This window comes from Carassius auratus, chromosome 39, assembly GCF_003368295.1.
Source record: "Carassius auratus strain Wakin chromosome 39, ASM336829v1, whole genome shotgun sequence".
In the NCBI taxonomy this organism is placed as follows: domain Eukaryota; kingdom Metazoa; phylum Chordata; class Actinopteri; order Cypriniformes; family Cyprinidae; genus Carassius; species Carassius auratus.
In genome coordinates, this window is record NC_039281.1 from 3,128,832 (window position 1) to 3,151,129 (window position 22,298).

The 22,298-nt window shown below is 35.6% G+C and overlaps 1 protein-coding gene across 3 annotated transcripts in view; it reads right to left on the bottom strand.

The window, feature by feature from the left end:
* Positions 1–457: 457 nt before the first annotated feature.
* Positions 458–22,298, bottom strand: part of LOC113057688 (serine/threonine-protein phosphatase 2B catalytic subunit alpha isoform) — a 36,655-nt gene continuing 14,814 nt past the window's right edge. For 2 of the 3 annotated variants that reach the window (XM_026225157.1, XM_026225158.1), the window contains exons 2-14: positions 17,650–17,850; positions 14,811–14,935; positions 14,569–14,680; positions 13,099–13,244; positions 12,141–12,280; positions 9,886–9,963; positions 9,029–9,123; positions 8,456–8,581; positions 8,032–8,109; positions 7,588–7,672; positions 6,540–6,637; positions 6,156–6,203; positions 458–2,254 (exon numbers count right to left, since the gene is read on the bottom strand). In XM_026225157.1, the coding sequence (XP_026080942.1) occupies positions 2,079–2,254; positions 6,156–6,203; positions 6,540–6,637; positions 7,588–7,672; positions 8,032–8,109; positions 8,456–8,581; positions 9,029–9,123; positions 9,886–9,963; positions 12,141–12,280; positions 13,099–13,244; positions 14,569–14,680; positions 14,811–14,935; positions 17,650–17,850 (1,508 nt within the window). In that variant the 3' untranslated portion in view covers positions 458–2,078. The remainder of the gene's footprint in view (positions 2,255–6,155; positions 6,204–6,539; positions 6,638–7,587; positions 7,673–8,031; positions 8,110–8,455; positions 8,582–9,028; positions 9,124–9,885; positions 9,964–12,140; positions 12,281–13,098; positions 13,245–14,568; positions 14,681–14,810; positions 14,936–17,649; positions 17,851–22,298) is intronic. The other variant, XM_026225159.1, reaches the window with a different exon arrangement.

Consider the following 22,298-nt stretch of genomic DNA (forward strand, 5'->3'; position numbering starts at 1 on the left):
TCAAGAACCAAACAAAGTTTGTTTGTACAATATGTAGGGCTAGTTTATTCATGAAATATCATTCTAAATTGGCACCTGTTGATCACAACAGTCTCATATGTGATGCTAGAATGTGAATATTAATCTCTCTTTCTTTCAGGAACGTCTTGGGAAGATAAAATAGAGAAGTTAAGATTACCTATTAAACATCGCAAGCTCCTCATTGATCAACACATATAGACTTCTGAAAACCACTTCAGTTGAGAAATTTCTTGTAATTTAACTACTAATGAATATATAAGTGTGTATGTGTTGTGTGTGTGTGTGTCCTGGTCATATCTTCATGATTTTTACCCACTAATGCAGCATATGTCGAACATTTTTTGCTTTATGGAGGCGATGATGATGTCCATGCTGATTTGGAGTTTAATGATTGTGACACACTGATCGTGTAAGTTGAATAAATCAGAGAAATCCAAAAGGTCCATGCATATTTTATTCAAGAGTAAAAAAAGAGATTTGTCCCATAGGGCATGCTCACACTGTCCATACTGTAGGTCAGGAAATCATGATGCTCAGAATGAAGCTCCAGAGAAAAATACAAGATATAGAATCACAAATAACTCATGAACCTTTCCATTAGTCATAAAGTAAAGCACAATGAGCAACCGAAACAAGGATGAGGCAATGTGGAATAAACCAGTAGAACTCTTAATAATAATAATCATAATAATCATAAGCGACCAGAATATTGTTTAGAATAATGATCAGAATATACTTTTCCTTAAAAATGTGAGACACGTTAAGGTGTGTCCATATTCGATTTACATTTGAAATAACCATGCAGTCATGCTTTGGCAGCCTGGATGTCTTTTCACAGAATTATATGTTCCTTCACACTACTGGATAACTTCTGTACATCGAAAAAGAAACACAAGAGGTTTAACACCTCATCTGAGCTTAATTAACTGTACAGCAATGTAAACGAACAAACAAAAAGCCAAGAACAAACAAACGATAAATAAATAAATGGCTCCAATACTAAATAAAATAACATGGAAATAAGCAATAACAAAACATTCCTTAAAAATATATGCCATTTATGTACAAAATAATCTCCCATGAATTATGCGTGGCTGGAAATCCGTTCTGTCTAGTGCACCAACACAGGACAGGGACCTGTTTGAAACCACCCGTGGCACCCCGATGCAATCCCTCAGATCAAATCATCTTCCTGTTTCTCGCATACATTCGCACAAATGTGCACATACGCAGCTGACTGAACGCTTTCTTTCTCCCCCCCGCTCTGCTCCGGAGCACCAGGGGAGGAGGGAAAGTGTCAGACTGCCATAGCAACCGCGCAGCACCACGTGACAACGGCGGATTTACACAACACAGAGAGCACACAGCATGAGGGGCATCACGGCGACTCCAAGCCTCTCCGTTATTTTTGGATTAATCGTGACAACCTGTGTGAAATTATTCTGTGTAATATTAGTTATTCAGTAGATATAGTGATTACTAGTAGCAAAACATAAAACTGCAAGAGAAGTGTGAACGTAAACGGCTATAAGCTTCTTGCACACATACCAACGCAAACGTACACTCTGACGCTTTCGAATAAATAGAGCGTCAGCCTTGTTTTATGTTTCACAGCAGGCCAAGAAAAAAAAAGCGTTTGTGAAAACCTACTTATCATCATCATCATCATATATTAATTATATATCACATGTCGCCCACACACGCCCACAGACACGCACGCAAAGTGCAAACACGCATAAATAAACATCTCTTCGGACCAAGGATCAGGAAATGCACGCTGTGTTCGTATTTCCATTACATAGCCCCATATCCATAAAACTACATATCCCATCATGCAACTTTCACGCATGGACTCCGTCGCGTGGCCCGTTCTCATGTTTGTTGTTGAGGCCCTTGAACGTCAAGCAGGGAGTTCTGTCTAAATATATCACATAATCCATCTGCTACATGGACAGTAGCAGTGAAAATGAGGGGAGAGGGGAGAATTGCATTATGGGAGGAGAAGCAGGGGCGAGCGAGGGACTGGAAGAGGAGGAGGAGGAGGAGGAGGAGATGAATCACTGGATATTGTTGTCATCCGTGCCGTTGGATTCGGCCATGTTCATCTTGCCAATTGACAGCCCCACGCTGTTGACCATGTCTCGGCGAGGCGGCATTCGCTCGTTTATGCGGTCCAGACCCTTCGCCTCCTCGAAACTGGCGATCTTGTGCTGTGGAGAAAAGCCACGGATGGCTACGAGAAAAAAGGAGAGAGAAAAGAGGAGCTGTCAACAATTGCGTACGGGCAGAATCTTATCTAGACAAGCAGACATAACACAAATGATCACATACTGTTAGATGAGTGTATTATTCTACACATTTGATACAAACACAGAGTGTTCTCTTGACATGATGATAATATACAATATCAAGAGATACACACATATATATGTCTGGGTCATATTTCACGTCAGAATCATATTTTGCATTTTTTCTTTGTTCATTTTTTTCCTCCCAATATTATTACTACAATGTGAAAAATGTTTAAAAATACAATATATACAAATATATATATAAATGTATGTATTTATGTACACACTTTTTTTTTTTGTACATTTTGCCTCCCAAACGGTTTACTGTAATGTGAAAAAATTACAATATTTATTTTAAGTATATGCGTGCATATATATATACTATAGTATATATACTTTTTTTACTAATTTAATTTAAAGCATTTATACACCATCATGGTATTTGTTGTTCTACATTTTAATTAATTTTTTGGAACTTTTAAATAATAAAATACGTTATTTTACAATATTGGACATTTCAGGGGCATAATATTACAACATAAATTAATGAATAATATCTCAATGCAATTTGTTTAATATTTTGTTTTTATATATTAATATTTTCTTTACTCAAACTTTTTTTTCTTTTGATTACTAGTGTGAAATGTGACCTGGAATGATTTTAAATTTCACTCATACACGGATATCTCTTCAAACACTCAATGATCCACTCTGCTATATAATAGTCACATTATACACACAAATTCACAACTGGACATATTTCACAACCAGTCAAACACAAAATATACAGTGTACAAGGGAACAGCTGTGGCGATGATAATGGACGTTACATCTTAGCACTTTCACTCCCACTTTAACTGGAAAACCTCACAAGGACCAATAGCACAGTCAATGTTTCCATTAGAAAACAAACCCATTTCACCAGCACCAAAGTAGTTTCTTTTTGTAATGTAAATTTTAATGTTTTTAATGTACTTTGATCCATTCTGATGGAAACATAGTGCTTCATATCACAGTCAGAGATGATGTGAGACCCTCTCTTGGATTTGTTCTCCGACGACAGAGATAGTTTTGGCTTTCAAATACACTGAAACTGATCCAATATGTAACTGATCCTCATCCTGTGTGCTGAGAAAAGAGTTGTGAAAGTATTTTTGCCACTGATTTTCTCCATAGGTATTCTTTGATAAGAAGCTATAAACCTTGAAGCTAACCAACCTGCTCTGATCTAAATCATGATGCTAAACATGAGTTAATTCAGAGAACCATTTGAATATTCTCAAAAAATAAAATAAAATAATATGCTTTGTACTTAACATCTTCTACTAAGAAATTAAGTATTTATTACAAGTATTGCCAAAGCATGAAACATTTAGTATATATTTGAATAATTTTTATTTTTATCTTTGTTTTTATCTTTGTATCTTTATTTCACTACCTTACTACTTTCTCTGTAAAATGTTTATTAAACAATTCTTACATAAATGTTCTCGACTTCATGACTTTAAGAATTACTTACTAGAAGCATTCATTGCTTCACAACCTTGGATCTTTAGGTCAATCTCACAAGGTTAATATGTTATTGATTAAAAGCCATATTTCACTACGGAGATTTTAAATGGCATTTAAATCCACTTTTTTGAAAATTGAAATTTTCCAACTCCCCTAGATTAAACAGTTGAGTTTTATCGTTTTCGAATCCATTCAGCCAATCTCCAGGTCTGGAGGGAGCAGTTTTAGCTGAGCTTAGTATAGATCACTGAATTTGATTAGACTGTTATCATTTCGCTCAAAAATGACAAAATCAAGGAACTTTGCTGTCGTACCATGGGTGCAGCAGGCGCAGTGATATTACGCAACACCTGAAAGTAGTCGCCAGCTAGTTTGTGTAGTTGCAGAGTTGCTGGGGGCTGTTTTCAGGCATTGCGTTATATCACTGCGCTGCTGCACCCATGGTACGGCAGCAAAGTTCCTTGATTATTACGCCGGAATGAGAGTATAGTTCCTAGCCATATCGCCCTAGAAAATGGCAACTTTTCATTTTCTGTCGACCTTAGTAAACAATTTAATTACAGAAGAGTCAAGTCTGGTCTATTCAGATTTAATTATCTATGCTAAGCTAAGCTAAAAGTGCTACCAGCAGACCAGAGATCGAAAAAGTGGAGTGTTCCTCTAACATCCAGAATCGTCATTGACTTTTAATTCATTGTTTACCAGATATAAGCAAAAACCGTTTAGAATGAGTCTAAAAAACAAACCCTGTCACAGAGAGGTCACATGATCCCTGCAGATCACATGGTCATGATAGACCAAACCCAGAGTGAGTGCGCAAATAGCGGCACTGGGGTGATCAGCATTTGGGGTGGGGTGCTGTAAGAATACTGGGTCATTAGTGAGAGGCAGGGGCACGCGCCCTCACCTGCCCATGGCCCAGATTCTTGCTGTCTGCTGAGTCATTCTGTAACCTTGATGATTAGGTACATAAGAATGTGTGCCTTTGGAAAAAGGGTGGAGAACAGCAGAGCAGAGACCAGCATTTGCATAAGCAGGAAGACACAGGTGTGTGTGTGTGTGTGTGTGTGTCTATTCTAACACTCTTGGCTTGGACCGGATTAGCTTTCTAAACAGCAATTATCAACAAAGGACATTTTTTAATTTCATATACTGATTTAAACTAGTTTTTACTATAATGAAATTGTCTGTTGGCTGGATGTGCGTTACGATGTATACAATGCAAAAAACTGCTTAAACTATGCTGGTTTTGGCTGGTTTAAGGAGGTCTAGCTCTCCCAGCCTCATAAGTGCCCAAAACCCCCTAAAACTAGCAAAGCAGACTGGCATGGCCAGCATGAGAGACCAGAAAAACAATCCAGGCTGGTTTACATCGTTTCTTTTAGTGGGAATATGATTTTGACATTATGTGTACTGTTATAACGGGAAGGAATTCATTAAAATCATACAATAAAATTATACAATGTCTCACATTATACTGAGTAAAATGGAGAAAACGTAAGTCTGTGAAACGCAAATTTACCTCAGAGAAAACAAATTGTGTCTGAAAACTAAATCTGTCAAAACCTCCATTAGGAACATACTCAAAATAAAAAATAAAAAATAATTAATTAAATAAGATTATTAAATAAAGTTAACATACTTAAATTTTTTTGTTTTTTTTTTTCTCATTAAAATAGCTTAAAATCAATACAAGCTTATGTTTAATGTTTGTGAAAGAAGTCTCTTTTGCTCACCAAGGCTGAATTTATTAGGTAAAAGATACAGTAAAATTTTGAAATATTATCACAATTTAAAATAAGTGTTATCTATTTTAATATATTTTTAAAAAGTAATTAATTCCTGTGATGCAAAGATGAATTTTCAGCATCATTACTCCAGTCCTCAGCATCACATGATTCTTCAAAAATCATTATAATAATGATTACGAAATATTATTATCAGTGTTGAAAACAGTTGTGCAGCTTCACATTTATATTTATTTTTCAGGATTCTTTAATGAATAAACAAACAATATTTATCTAAAATAGAAATCCTCTGTAACATTATAAACATTTTCTTTTTGACTTCAATTTTAATACCTTGCTCAATAAGTGTATTAAATTCTTTAAAAATATCTTACTGACCCTAAACTTTTGAATGTAGTGTATGTACCCATTTAGATGTATAGATACATGTGTGTGTGACAGTGAGAAAACACAACCCTTGAGCAGTCATAGCACCCCACGTGCTCAGTTAGCTAGGCTGCGCTGTCTAGCTAGCTAGCGTGTTACGGCGGTCTCTATGAAACCTCTGAGCAGCACAGAGAGAGATAGAGGCCGGCCAGTTTACCTTCTCCATCCTCAACCGTCTCGACGGCTTCAATGGCCTCGATGGTAGCTGAGGAGGCACAGAAAGACAGACGTAGAGAAGGAGAGAGGGAGAGAGGGAGGATGGATGGGGGAGTTTATTGTGACAGTCATGCATGCAGCACAAGCTGCCAAGTAGCTGCCGCGGGCAGTTAGCAGTTAGCGTTAGCCAGCTAGTGTCCCTGTATGTGTGTGCACATTTCTGATGGTTTAAGTAGTGAAGAGAATGAGCGAAAGTGTTAGATAAAAAGAGAGGGGTTAGCAAACATGTCCATGAGTTTGTAAGGCATTGTCTCATTGACCTTGAAAGAGAAAAGAGTCTGTGATGGGAGAGAGAGAAAGAGCGATGTCTGCTTTTGTAACTCACCGCTCTGCAAGGTCTGTTTTCCTCCAGACAGTACGCCGCTCGGCAGCATGCCGGTGGGGGTCAGACCTTTCAGGGTTAACACATTCTCACTCTCCTCTCTGTCAAAATACAACCAACAACTGCCACTAACACTCATATACACCACACAAACTCGACAGTGTTCTCGTCACACTCAGTGTTGTTTATGTTAAAGAAAACTTTTAAAAATCGATTCTGTTCATCAAAATGAAGCTGAAATCCTTACTAGATGAAAATCTTGACAATAAGTACTAAAGATAAAACAAAAATAAAGCTAAATAGAAATAATTTAAACTAAAAAGCTAATAAAAATGACAAATGCACACAAAAAGGACTAAGAATTCAATTAAAACGAATATTGCCAATGTAAAAATTAATTAAATAAAAACTGTAATGTTATAAAATAATACTAAATAATTGTTGACCCATGGTCATTTTTTAAACCCGGGTTATCTTATTTTACACTACTTTACTTTATCAGGCTTTGAGATTTCATACTGTACATTTGTAAACCCTTCTTATTTGAGGTTATTATTCATTTTATGAGGTTAATATTAATTATGAGGTTGATGACAAGCACAGCACACAACCTGTTTTAATAACTGCTTGTTCGTTTGTCTTCTGAAATGTAGTACAAATAACACAACAGATGGATGTTTCTACAAATCAACACATGAATATTTAATGATGTAACTATTTTTTAGTTTGTGATTGGACACATTTGGCACTGGATTAGGTGTGTAATTAGAATCAGTGTTAAACGAGGTTAAAAGTGGCATTAAGCCATAAATTAATCATGTAATCATATAATAATGTAATATAATTTCCCCTTGATTTTAATTTACGGTGGTAACCAAGGTTTATGCCAGAATACCTAGCTTACAAAAATTATATTTAACTGATAAAAATAAAATTATAGAAATATCTATAAAGCCTTTTATACTTTTAATGTATTGTTTATACACTATTAGTATTTATTCATATTTTATCCGAAGCACAAACATGCGTTCCCAACCCCTCCCGGACTCACCGCAGGACTGAGAACATTTTGGCCATTTTGCCGATGGCGCGGATCTTGTTTCTGATAACCTCTTTACGGGCAGCCGCAGCGTTAGCTGAGAGGAACCAGGAAAAAAAACGTGTATTTCATGAACAACACAAAGGAGCTGAATATTCTGCATAACAAGATTTTAAAAAGAAACAATGGTTCTCTACATATCACATATGCCTAATTGTTATCTTTAAAGCTACTGTACTTTAATGTTAACTGTTCAGTTGCTAAATAATTTATTAAAGTATCCACAGTTGTTAATTAGAGAATGCCAAAAATTAGGCAACAGGTTTATTTATTTGTCATTTGGTCATATTTGACTTTTAAAAACTAGGTGTAATCATTAAAAATCATCTAAAGTCTAGACCTGTGCGTTTCTGAAAACATTAGATGATAAGCTTAAAAGGAATATGCAGTCCTCACCATCAAAGATCTCATCTTCGTCGTTCATAAGCTCATCATCAGAGCAGATACTGAGGACATTCACCAACATTTCTGTCACTGTAGAGGAGTAAAATGTAAAAACGATTGATCTCTTGACATTTAGCATAAACCATGATAATCTTGAACAATTATAATCACAACAACAACATATCTATCAGATGAAACACTTTTGGATGGCTCATTTGCCTGATTCTAGTTTGACTTGTTGAGACCGAATAGATGGAGCTATTCCATCTTTGTTTTAACAAGTCAGCAGAACAGTGCATCCACTTTCTTCACACAGACACCCAGAATGAACAAAACACAATTTGTGCAATTGCACAGACTGGCTATCTCAAGTCAGAACGATGATGTCTCAAGCTGTTTAGCAACATTGTACAACATGGTTCCTCTAGTTTCCCACCTTTCTCCCCAACGAACGGAAGAGACCAGGTGAAGACGTCCATGAAGTTGGGCAGCCAGTACGGATGTGGAGAGCAGTTGAACTGTCGTATGTTCATTACGTTGTTCTCGTATTTAAGCACGGCCGCTGCAGAATGGCATTAAAGCATTCACACAAAACAATCATATTTATAGAAACATAAATAACACAAAGCCCTGTAACTTTGCATGACATGCAATGGCCTCTGACATACTTGAGTGTTTGTAAATCTTACAATTCTAACAGTTTTGTGTAGGAAAGACCTATTAACGACATGCCTGGGTCACATTTCATATTTCAGACAAAGATTTTGTACAAAGAAAATTAAGCCTTTTCAGGACAATCAGGAAGTTAATATGCTGTATATGAATAATAAATGCTGATCTACAATAGAGTTTAAGAGCCACATTAAAATAATAGAAAATTTAATTTGTTTTCCTTAAGATAGAACTACTTTTATTCTGAGATTCACCGGATCATACAATTATAAACACCATGTGTGTTGGCATGTGCTTGTAGGTGACCATGTGGCAGAGAGGAAACCTGAATTCAGACCTTTGTTGTTGTAAACGTCCAGGTAGTTTGGGGCAGAAAAGATGGTGATGAGAGAAGGAAAACCTGTAGTCTGACTCTTCCTGTACATACGGTAACTGAGAGAGCAAGAAAACAAAGATCATTTCAGTATGACAATCAGAGACTTAATTAGAATCACACTGGGAATAAGTGAGGGAATAATAATCTTCTTCCTCAGATTTTGCTAAACATTAATAATAAGTACTTACTTGTGGTGGACACTGTTTAAAGCCCTAAAAAAACTACAGTTTCTCAAAGCGAGATCGAGTTTCAGATCATAATTATGATTATTTGCAGGCCATTATTCACTGTTTAATTTGAAATAGTGAAATAGGCCTTTAATGTGCAAAGGCATGCAACACAACGCAAAATATTATTAAAGAACATTATAATGCATAATGTTACTGTAAAATGAACTAATGTATTGTAATGTACTCTAACATGCTGTCTGCTGTTGTACTGAGTATTGTAGGTTGTTGTAGTGCATTACTGACTGTTGTTTAGCTGGCTGTAAGATATAGTTTACTATTGTTGAGTACTGTAGAGTACCTTTGCACATTTAAAGCCACTCTGGCAGATAAGTGGGCCTGGGCAGAGGTGAATAGGTGAAGGTGTACTGTAATGTATTTGGATTATGGCTGTATTTGCACACTGATCATCCATCAACACAAACTTCACCGGCCTGTCAATGTATAAATATTGTTTTGTGTGTGTGTGTGTGTGTGTTTGTAAGGGTGTTTCATCTGGTTTCTATGTCTGTAGGAGGTGAAGAAGTAGTGAAAAGCAGACATATAGAAAGAGTCGCGAGGTGAAAGGTGGTGTTGGTGTTATTTTCTTACCCCGCGTCCTGCGCCTCATGTGCCCTGATGACAGACAGTAAGTTGTTGGTCTGTAAAAACTCACACACCGCAGGATAGCTGTATAAAATGATAAAACGGAGCACATTAATGAGGCATGATAAACACTCTTTACAGTTCTTCACTGATGTAACAAGTCATTTGACTAAACACCTCAGCTAACCTGGTCTGTCTTTAACGGTTTCCTGAAAGCTAACTAGCTACATACCTATTTAACCAGGCTCAGAGACCATCTAAAACCAGCTAAACCACCAGAAGTGATGATCGGTAAACCACCATAGACTGTTTTTTTTCCCCTACAGGATGTTCGTGTGTTATTGTTATTAATCCAGTTAGCACTTGTGATTTATATCTAAAATAACCATTGAAACATTCTTAGTTCATCAGATTTAATTTGATCATACAGTCGTTCAGATATCTCTGATAGTGGAGTTCAACACATCGCTAATGTTTTTATTATTGTCTTACTGCTGTCAGCCACCAGGGGGTAGCAGTGATGTAAATGTGCAGTTTACAGTAAAAATCAGGGTCTTAATATAATAATAATAATAATAATATGTTTTATTTATATAGTGCCTAAATGTGATACTAGTAAAGAAATGAGGACACATACTAAGTGTTGTATGATGCATGTTGAAGATTAGACATGCATGTTATTCCTTGCTTTAATTTAGCAGTCTTTGTCTATTATTTTTTATACTGGAATATTGAAAATATCACACAGACACGACGATCATCCACTGTGTTTCAATGATTTCAGCAGGTTTCATAAGAAGTGAGGATTGTGGGTGATAACATTCACACCCGGGGCTCTCATTCACAGGCTACGCAACGTTAGCGGTGTTGTAAATAAATTAGCTTCGAATTAACTATCCCTTTTCTCTCTCTTTCTTTCTCCTCTTCCTATATATTTCCCCATAGGCTTGAATCTAATAGTGATTTTCTTCAAAACAAAAACAGTTTAAATGCTATTCATTCATTAATTCATTCATGCATGCATGCAGGTTTGCTTGGATTCATTGTGGGCCTGCACAATTTTGCCAAAATATTAATGTATCAATGACTACAAAATAATAATAATAATAGTCATAATAATTTATTATTATTACATTGTTATTTATTAAATATGAATTTATCGAAAATCAATTTTCTATAAATTTATATTTAATAAATAACAATGTAATAATACATGTAAATAATAATAATCTATAAATTCTTATGTATTTCTTTTTTTTTTTCTTATTTTATATTTAACAGTATTTTATTTATAATTTTTTAGATTATTATTAATTATTATTCAATAGAAATAAAATAATACATAAGAATTTCTAAATTCTTATTATTTAACTTTACAGTGCAACAGAAAAATTATATTATATGTTATAATATATACATATAATATACTATTATTTTCGTATTCATTTCTATAGTTTAAAACGTTAAATCCATTGTGTGCTCATTTTGGTGGAAAACTGCTTCTCCTTTGTTGGCTACAGGTTTAAAAATGCTTCTCATTACAAAATGCTTCACTATTTATTTAATTCAGTCTGAGCCTTCGTGATTTGATAATCACACTAAGCCATATCACGATTTCAGTTTCACTGTGATTAATCGCTCAGTCCTGTTTTCTATCTTCTCTTCGTTTTCTGCTCCATCATTTCAGTCTTTCTCTCAGGCTCTCACTATATCTCTGTATCTTCATATCTCAGCGGATCTGGCAGTAGTAGCCAGTTGCCATGGTAACGGCAGAGCGCAGATTCCCGTGGGATTGTGGGGATTCTGTGTTGAGCTGAGGCTGGTCACTGTTCGGACTGCTTTACAATTCCACTTAAACTCCTGCAGCACTTCAGGCGCTGGACTTTCATCTACACCTTTATTTCAGTGCACCAACGTCCCTGAGGAACATCGACTTGCTCAGTGGTTGCTCGTTCACAGCACAGAAGACTTTATTAAATTAAGATGTCTCTCTAAAAAAACACACTATGGGAAATTGAAAAATACATAAATGACTAAAATGTTGACATACAATAAAGAGTACAGCGCTTGTAAAATAAATGTGGATACTAGCAGTTCAGATCATTCAGTGTTGGAAGAAATGATTGTGGACATATCGACTGTGCTCTGATTTAAGTATGAAATCAAAGGTCATTGTCGAGGTCTCTGTGGGGAAACATGTGGGAAGCAGGAGAGTCTCGATTTGATGTCTAGGACATACTAAAGGAGGTTGTGTGGTTCACCTGTAGAAGTAGGAGCATCCGCGGACACTGTTGTGGCTGAAGTAATCTTGACTCTTTTCATTGCCGAAGTCCTCCAGCGGGTCGGACCACAGCAGATCACACATGGGGCCAAACGCTGGCGGTTCCTTGAACCTGTCCAGCTGAGAGTCATAGAGAGAGAGAGTGAGTCGTCTGCCTAGTCAACATCAATATAAATAAATATTACTAAATATGATATTATATTAATAAATGAATGACATTATTCATATTTAACAATTTCTTTATATAATTATTATTTTATATTTATGTAAATGTTAATATGTTAATAATTGTTTTTATACCATTTGCATAATTATTTTGCCTTTATTTATTTTTTTGCATTTTTTTATTTTGTAATTTAAATAAAGCACAATAAATTGAAACTGCCAGAAAAAGACTTAATAATAAAAATAAAAAAATAAAAAAACGGTGTGGTTTGTTGTGCTGTGTTTGTGCATCGCTAAAGAAAATGCAAAAATGCACCAAAAGCATAATGGGAGATTAGAGAAGATCTGTCAAACATCTGTTGTTAGAGCTGAGTCTTAAGTCATTAAACATTACAAATTGTCCAGGATTGCTTGATAAGGTCTGTCTGGGGAACAAGAACTGGATTTACTGTTCAGAAGTTTGGGGTGGGTACGATTGTCTCTTATGCTCACCACGGCTGCATTTATCAAGAATACAGTAAAGACAATAATACTGTGAAATATTATTACATTTACAATACATTATGGTTTTATTTGAAATGTCATTTATTCCTGTGATGCAAGCATCATTTAAGCATCATTACTCCAGTCTTCAGTGTCACATGATCTTTCAGAAATCATTTTAGTATGCTGATTTGCTGCTCAACAAACATTTGTTTTTATTATCAACACTGAAAAGTTGTGCTGCTTAACATTTTTCTGGAAACCATGACATGTTCATATACACTCCTCACCCTCTTAATGTCGTCTAACGTGTGTATCTCTGGAGACAGGCCACCATGAACACACAAAAACTGCTGATTCATCAGAGCAGCCAGAGGCAGACAGTCGAATGCATCCATGCACGCGTCGTACACCTGCTCCGAGTACTTGATTTTACCTGAAAGAAAGAGAGACGGAGATCACACACCTGCATCTGATTTCACCCGAGGGACAGAGAGTGACAGACAAACAAAGAGAGCGCAGGAGAGATACAAATGAGAAGAAGAGTATGAAGTAACGTCACTCCAGAGCTCAGAAATTAAGTGAGCTTCTTCTGAAGGGTTTATTTTCTCTGTGTGAATCTAATTTGTACATTAAGCCGCTTCATTCAATTACACTTTCAGAGGACACTAAATGAGAGATGTGTGTGTGTGAGACAGTCTGCTGTGTCAATCTCACTGCTCCAAATCTACCAATCTGTTCAGCCACATCACTGCATCCCTCTTCATTATCTCTCCATCTCTCCCTCCGTCTTCCCTCTATTCACACACAAATACTGTCTCTAATGACATTAGATCAATCAATATGTACAAATCCCACTATGCTGTAGTGTAGCAGTGTAAGAATACAAATGTGCACTGTGTACATGTAAATGTGAAAATGTAAACAATGCTGCTTCGTTTTATTCGAAATGCAAAAAAGTAGTTCAGTATTAGTTATAATTGACCAATTTTTTTAAATGCTTATCTTAAGTATATACATATTTAGACTATTAGTACTATAGTTTTATTAAAAATTAAATTACTTAAATTACATTAGAGCTCATTACAATGTTTAATTAATTAGAATTTTTTTAATTATTATATTTATTTAATATATTTAACATTGGAGCTTATGTATATATGCATTCATGTAAATATATATATATATATATATATATATAGAGAGAGAGAGAGAGAGAGAGAGAGAGAGAGAGAGAGAGAGAGAGAGAATAAAGAGATTTTTTTTCTTTTTGAGTAATTATTTAAAATGATTTACTTTATTATTATTATTATTTACCTTTATTTTTAAACTCAATTTAGGTGTATGGTGAGTTCCAATTTAGATAGCACTGTAAACATTTAGTATATAAGTTTAAGTGTATTAGTGTGTGTGTGTGTGTGTGTGTGTGTGTGTGTGTGTGTGTGTGCTCTGTCAGTCTGCAGATGGTAAAGGAGGGCACCCACTCCTCCTCACTCCCCTCATCAGGGAAATCACACTCACAGGCTCCCTGGGCCTAACATTAACAGGCAAATTAATTTTCTGCTAATCATACTCCCTCTTTCTCTCGCTGCATCTCTCTTTCTGTCTGACAAGAGACTGCTCCAGAAAAAGACCTCCATCGGAGGAGAGGTGAGGTGAACGGTTGTTTTTATAAGAAATGGATAGTTTCACACCTTCAGTGTAAGTGTAGAGACACCATTACTGAAAAGACAAAGAGTTTTCCTCGTGTCGGTACTCACATTCTTGTTTGAAAGTGAAATATTCAGTCAAATGTCTACATTCATGGTTTCCCCGCAGCAGAAACAGCGTCTTTGGGTAGAGGCTTTTCAGCGACCAGAGGTAAAGGACACACTGAAGGACAGAAAATAGACAGAATGAGAGATACTTTCACAGACCACATCAAGATATTTAGGCAAAGGTGGTGTGTACTACAAACTCGTGTCCCTAAGGAGGGTGGAAAAAAACCTTAGGACATACTCACCTCAATACTGAAGTACCCTCGGTCCACATAGTCCCCTAGAAACAGGTACCTCGTTGTCGCAGGAGACCCGCCAACCTCAAATAGCTTCATCAGGTCGAAGAACTGCCCGTGAATATCCCCGCACACTGCAACAGTACAAAAAATAATAAAAACTGGGACTAGCTGAAGGAAACAGTAGAGCTTGCGAAACAGTAAACCAACAGAGTTAGAATGGTGGGAAGTTTTTAGCAGAATGACATTTTGAGGAGTTGTAAGCAAACACAGAAAGATAAAAGGGTTAATTGAGACCTCCTAACTATAGTTCAGTTTTAAATTTAATAAACCTGATGTAAAAGAAATATTCAGTATGCAAATATATCAGTGATGTCACTGGCATACTAGTTAATTATCAGTGAAAATCAAAGGCGTATATTAAAACTTTCATCTTATGTTTCAACTTAAAGTTTTTTTAAGTCATCTTTCTATGAGTTAAAAGTCACAAAATAAGAACTTGCATTTATTGTCCGTCACAAACATATATAAACAAAGTGTGTTTTTTAAATTTTTATAATTTACATAATTTTTAGTAGATCCTATTAGTAGCTAGCAAGATTAGAAAATCAGAATGGCTCTTGCATTTATTATCTGATATACAAAGTTCTGTTATTTTGACTGAAACGTGTGTGTGTATCTGAAAAAAAGATTGAGAAAGAGACTGAAGAGAAGGTGAGTGTTGTTTTATATCTAATGCAGATTTCTAATTGGAGCTGTTCACATGTGAGTGTGTGTTCCCAGTGGGAGGTCAAAGGGTTAAAGGCCACGAGGTCTGGATGATTGAAAGCACACAAAGCTAACCATCTCTCTCTGTAATGGGTTCCAGGGAATTAAACCAGTTACCCAGCGAGCCATTAATGTTTAATGACTCCTGTGTGTGAAATTCACCAGGCCAGCAAATGACGAGGGTTCAGAAATGCATGCTGGGAGAGAGATAGAGGTTCAGTCTCAGATGTGAGGCCAGCGAGAACTGGAAAAGGTCCTCGTGTTCAGCTTCTCTGCTTCTTAAATGACAGCATTTTCATAGCTGATGAGCAACATCTTCGTCCTGTGTCAGACCTGCTGCCTGTGCTGAACCTCACTTTGACTCATGGGAAATTAAGGTCACAAGGTGCAATTCATTATCTGACCTCTCCTAACAATGCCATGTATTCCCCAACGTCTTTTCAACCTGTAGTTTCAAAAGCTTCTACATTATTAGTGCAAGAGTGATAACCTCTTTCTGTTATAAAATCAATCAGTATGTAGTGTAATTGTGTTAGTACATGAGCATGCATATCTTAAACTTAGAGATACATGTTCATATTGTAGTCTGCTTATATATTTGTGTACCGTATGTATCTTTTTATCATCTGATACATGATGAAATTAAATCACAAATGAACGTGACTATAATAATTCATTTTGTTCAAAATGATGTATGTATGTAAAGGTAAATATTCACCGGTATTACATTTTGGTTATCATACTGTTCGAAAGTTTGGGGTTGAGATGTTTATTTTCTCTTATGTTTCCCAGGGCTGCATTTATTTAATCAATAATAAAATATAAAGAGTATTATGGTATTGTTAATTATTATTATAACTTAAAAGTATATGTATTATATTTTGATGTAGTTTAAAATGTAATTTATATTTCTTTGATGCAAAGCTGAATTTTCAGCATCATTACTCCAGTCTTCAGTGTCACATGATCCTTCAGAAATCACTGTTATATCCTAATTTTCTGCTCAAGAAACACTTCTTATTATCAATGTTGAAAACAGATTCTTTAATGAATAGGATGTCCAAAAGAACATTAAAAAAATATTTTGTAACATTATAAATGTATACTCTGTCATTTTTGAATAAGAGTATTTATATCTTAAATTAGTACCAACCCATTACATTAAATACTGCAATTCTATTAGATATTAATATTTTTCGTTTTGAATAAATATGTGTATATTATGTTGTATATTTTACAACATTACATTTTACACATCTCTGCCAAATTTTCACAATGCATTTTGGGATTATCAAATCAGTAGATTGTAATACATTGTATTAATCTCAGAGTAAACAATAAATAAAAGATGGCATGAACTGGCAATTTACATAAACTTTAAGAAGAATAAATAAAATGTACTATTACACCCTGTATTTATGTATGCTGTATTTTTTTATTGCAATTAGAGTATCAAGTTGCAAACTTAGCAACATGCTAACATCAAACTCAAAGCATACTGGAATCAATTATGAGTTGAGTCCCATGTGTGGAGAGCTACTTGTGTGATGCATTGAGATGCTGCCTATGTAGTGTTCCAATTATGTCACTTACATCTCAGTTAGGATACTCTAACCCCGATTAAGATGTGCTGTGGAAGATAGCTAACCTGGTTAATAGCTGGTACAAGCTGGTAGACCATCTGTTGTGTTTTGCATGGCAGCTGGTAGACCAGCTAATGACCATCTTGACCATCCAGCCATTATTTGTTTCATAATTAAGCCCCAATAATAATTGAGCAGCAAATCAGCATATTAGGCTCAGATAATAGTTTTCTGAAGGATCATGCGACGCTGACAACTGTAGTATTGCTGCTGAAATACTTATTGTAATAATATTACTGTTTTTACCTTGTTTTTAATTAAATAAATGCAGACTTGATGAGCATAAAAGAACAAACTTTTGACCAAAATTGGTTCCTCTAGAGAAGAAAACAACCTTCAATGAACATATCGTATAACAATGAACGTATTAATAACTGTTTCTGTTTTGTCTACATATCATGCCCTGTTTTCTTGTCACATATATCTGTATCAGTAACCTGTGACAGGGGCCTCTATGTCCAGCATGGTCTTCTCCTGGCGGAGGATGGCGGCCCCCTCGTTGATGATCCGCAGGGCGACAGGCTCCTCCACGCGACCCTCTTTAGTGAGGTGAGCCTTCAGCAGGTCCACACGCGGTTTCCCCTCACAGTCGAACACCTCTCGCATGGTTAACCTGTGGCTCAGCGGAAACGGCACCGCTGCAGAGAGAAGGACACAGAAAAGAACTGAGAAACATGGTGTAGAAAACCAAAAGGGAACAAGATTACAAAAAAAACTTCCATTGTAGTTACACATCCAGAATGCTGAGCGAACTCTGTTCCTGAATACAGCTAGCGTTCAGGCCACAATGCATTAGACATACTCAATGAAACACCTCCAGATGACTTTGTGAGGAACATGAGGATGAGAAACCAGACTGACTGCACTATTTAGATGATAGACAACTCAGGGATATCCACCAACACAATCTACAAAAGTAATATTGATAAATAATATTCTACTAATGGTTGTAATACACAAACAGAACACAACAGGTAAAAAATCCCATTCAATTACACTTGAAGGAAGGATCGAATCATATCTAAAGACCAAAATATTATAAAGACTTGAGGGTGGGCCAACATATTTATTAGTCATGCATAGCGGTTAATGTTAAAGTACCGATTACACAGTAAAACACACACTGACCAAAATGTCTAAACAGATTACTTATAGACTGACAAAAATGGTGTAGAATTTACTATTTTCAATCAGAAAATGGTGAATGAGAAAGAAATTGAGATAGAAAGACTGAAATAGTATGTTCTTTTAAAGCATACTCCAATATTTATACAAGAGTTTATCGATTACAAAGAGGGAAAAGGATAGGACAGGCAAGTAATCCCAATAAAACAACAGTGATACTGGTTTATTACAATTTCCATCATTATCATTAGATAACTAGCTGGAAATTATGATGAAAGGGGAAAAACAGATATAGAGAAAAAGACAAAAAGTCTGTAAAAAGGTGAAATGAGAACAAAAGTGTGGCAAAGTGTTACCGGGCAACAGCAGCCAGAGGTTGGCATGCCACCAGAGAAGCGCATCACACACACACACACTGAGTCATAGCAGCCCACATGCTAACCCTTCTCCACATCCAAAAAAAAAAATCTCTTTAATGTCTCAGTTGTTTCTTGATTAAATAAACAGAGAGCAAATGGAGTGTTTTGTCTGCTGCTTCTCAGATATTTCTCATTATGTGTCTCCATGAGTCAAGATTTCAATACAAACTCAAACAGTTTGCACAAAATTCCTCCAAGACTGATGAAGTCACATGAGCGATGGAAGAGCAACATGTGGGCAATTAAATGTTTCTCCGAGTTGGCATCTGAGAATAGTTCTGGTCAAATAGAGACACTGTTGAGATCTCCTCTATATCTAATGTCAAAGAGAACATCACTATGATTTTCTTTCCCTGCTGATGATGACTTACACGCTTCAGAAAGAGTGTCACGAGAATCTGAAGAAAATTATTTTGTGCTTCCATTTTCAAATAGTTTTCAAAAAGATAAATACTCATAATACTCACAAACAATACTTATAGGAAGGTAAATCTCTTTGATGTCTCTAATGTTCTACTGAAACCCTAGTCATCTCTCATGAGACTTTAGACATGAGACTCTAGAGCGTCAGAAGAAACCTAAATCAAGATGACTTCATTATGAACTCTTTTCTCTTAAAATCCTCAAAGACACATTAAGTCTCATGAGATATGAAAGAGCAACCTATAAGGATCAACTTTCTCTGTGTTGGCATCTGAGTATGATTATGGTCAAACATGAGCATATTCTGAAAAGAGCTGAAGATCACTTCTACAACCCTAAAAGAGATATTTAGGGACTTTTTACTCAGGAGAAACTGAGAAGCATGGGAGCCTGCATTTAAATCGCAATCTAGTCTAAGAAAAACGTTTGAGATATCAGAGAGATTTCATTTATTATTATTTTTTCTGCTGATAAGAACATGATGACTTTTTTTGGCACAGTTTGTCAGGACAAGATCTACAATGAGTTTTACTAAGAATCTAATCTGCTTTGTATATGATTTGTTATTGTATGTGTGTGTACAGTATGAGTGTGTGTGTGCCTTTATGGGTGCATTATTGAAGTGCAGTATGCAGCAGAGATCTCTTGCATAACACTGTCTCCTCAGGCAAATGCACTCTCTCTCTCTCTCTCTCTCTCTCTCTCTCACACACACACACACATAGCCGACTCCACAAGCATTCACATGCACGTGATAAACGCACACACGCTCATGATAAGAGAAAAGAAATAAGCACGACTCGTGCAAAGGCAGACATGTGCATGCAATTGCAAATATTTGTCAAAAATACTTGAAATTACTCATAGGAAAGGACATCTCTTTAATGTCTCAACTGATTAATGAAAACAGAGAGAGTGAATGAATCAAAGGAGATTCAATTGCAACTCACATATTCCTCATCACATTCTTCTGAATAAATTGAGCTGCTGTCCTCACTAATTTAAGCTCTGTAATTTTACCCCATGTCAACAACGGTCTCATTTGTATCAATTTTGATTTCACCTAAGAAATTATAGAAAAAAACGTAAATGAAAGGGTCATAACAACTGAGAACAAGCAAACTCTGAGCAACAACATTTCCCTTTGGGTACCTGAAAACACTTGCAGCAACACAAACGCGCACCTTTACAGTACGGATATTTGCATACATTACTTTAGAATAAGCACATACTGTACGCTGTCCTCTGTCTGAACATGAGCATAATTACTGTTGTCATGGACACAGTCATACAGTGACGGGCCTCACATGCCCTCTCATGTCAATAAACACACATGTGGTGCATCTTTTCACAGGCGTTTCTATGTAAATAAACATGTTGGGTTATGAACCACAACAATGCAATGAAACGCCATGAATCATTGATCGAAGAGTGGAACGAACCCGTACAAAACAATGTGAGCTAAATATAAACACGACTGTTGCAGAGAAGCAGCACGAGCCTAAACAATAAACACACGAGTATAGTTGACATATAATGCGTCCATGAACCTTTGAGTTTGAACCTGTATGAATACGAATTATTAAACAGATTATTACATTTAAGAAAATTCTATGCCATTATGTCTAAAATCAAAACAGACAAGAATTACATCAACCTTTTTAAAAGCTGAATTTAGTGAATTTTTGAAATTATGCATTATAATGTAAAGAATGAAAATGAATATTAATTCTGGGATTAAAAGAAAAAATAAAGATTTTAGGGATCAACTTTAAGGTTATAAAATTGTCACTATTTATAAACACTTTTTTGGCTTTGGTATATCATTTTTAAATGTTTCTAAAGTGAAACTATGAAAATATGAAGTACAAATATTCCATGTAAACCCTCAATTGATTAAAATATATTAAATGCTGAATTTAGTGAAATCAAGAATCACTACATTATAATATGCAGATTATAAAATGCATATTCATTTTAAGAATTTAAAAGGTTAAATATATATATATATATATATATATATATATATATATATATATATATATATATATATATATATATATATATATATATATATATATATAATTATTATATATTTTTTGGGTTTAGTAGTTTACAAAAATTTTGTAGTGTGTCTAATTAATAAATGGGTAAAAAAAAAAACTATACAAATAATTATAAAACTAAGCAAAATGCTGGCTGAAAAAAGGACATGTATTTCATGTCAACTACCCACATTTATTTTGCATATTGTGATCAGCAATGCCAATACGGAGTTGCCATCTGCTCTTTGTCAGCATTGGTGTTGACCTTTGACCTCTGGCATGGAACGTTCATATCAGCATTTCATGAATACTTGCTGCGCTTTTATTTTCTTCTCTGTGTCAAACTTCCTTCTAGCACTTTCACAGCCTGTACACTCCGCATGTGTGTGTGCGTGTGATGGAACAGGTCAAGGCAGGACAAGCAGCAGCAGCAGTGTGAGGTCAGGATAACTGACCCGTGTGTGAGAGCATGTGTGTGTGTGTGTGTGTGTGTGTGTGTGACAACCTCCAGCTGATGAGACAGATGCTGAGACTCCTTCTGCATCTACTAGAGACTGAAAAAACAAGCACCAGACCAAACACGCACACACACACACAAACTCTGATCCGTCTCTCTCACTCAAATGCACATACAAATACACTCACAAAAGCTTCAAATTCATTCACAAGCAAACAAAAAACATCTCTGACTGCTCATATTCTCACATTACTTTCTTCTATTGATCAGAAAAATAGAAGTTTTCCATTGCTCTGTTCCATCCAATAAAAACATTCAGTGACTAGTGGCTGTAAGAAATGGAGTTGAAAATCTTGTCTGTGAATATGATTAACTGGTTAGATTTTTTTTGTTTTACCTTTTAAACTCACTTAATCACTTTCACACACTTTTAAATTAAATGTTCCCTCCAGGTGGAACGACCTGCCCAACTCAATCTGAACTCAGATTCATGTGACACTGAAGACTGAAATAATAATGGCTGCTGAAAATCAGCACAGAAATAAAATGACATTTTACAACATCATTAACAATATTATGACACTAAATAATTATTTTAAAATGTAAAATTTCACAAT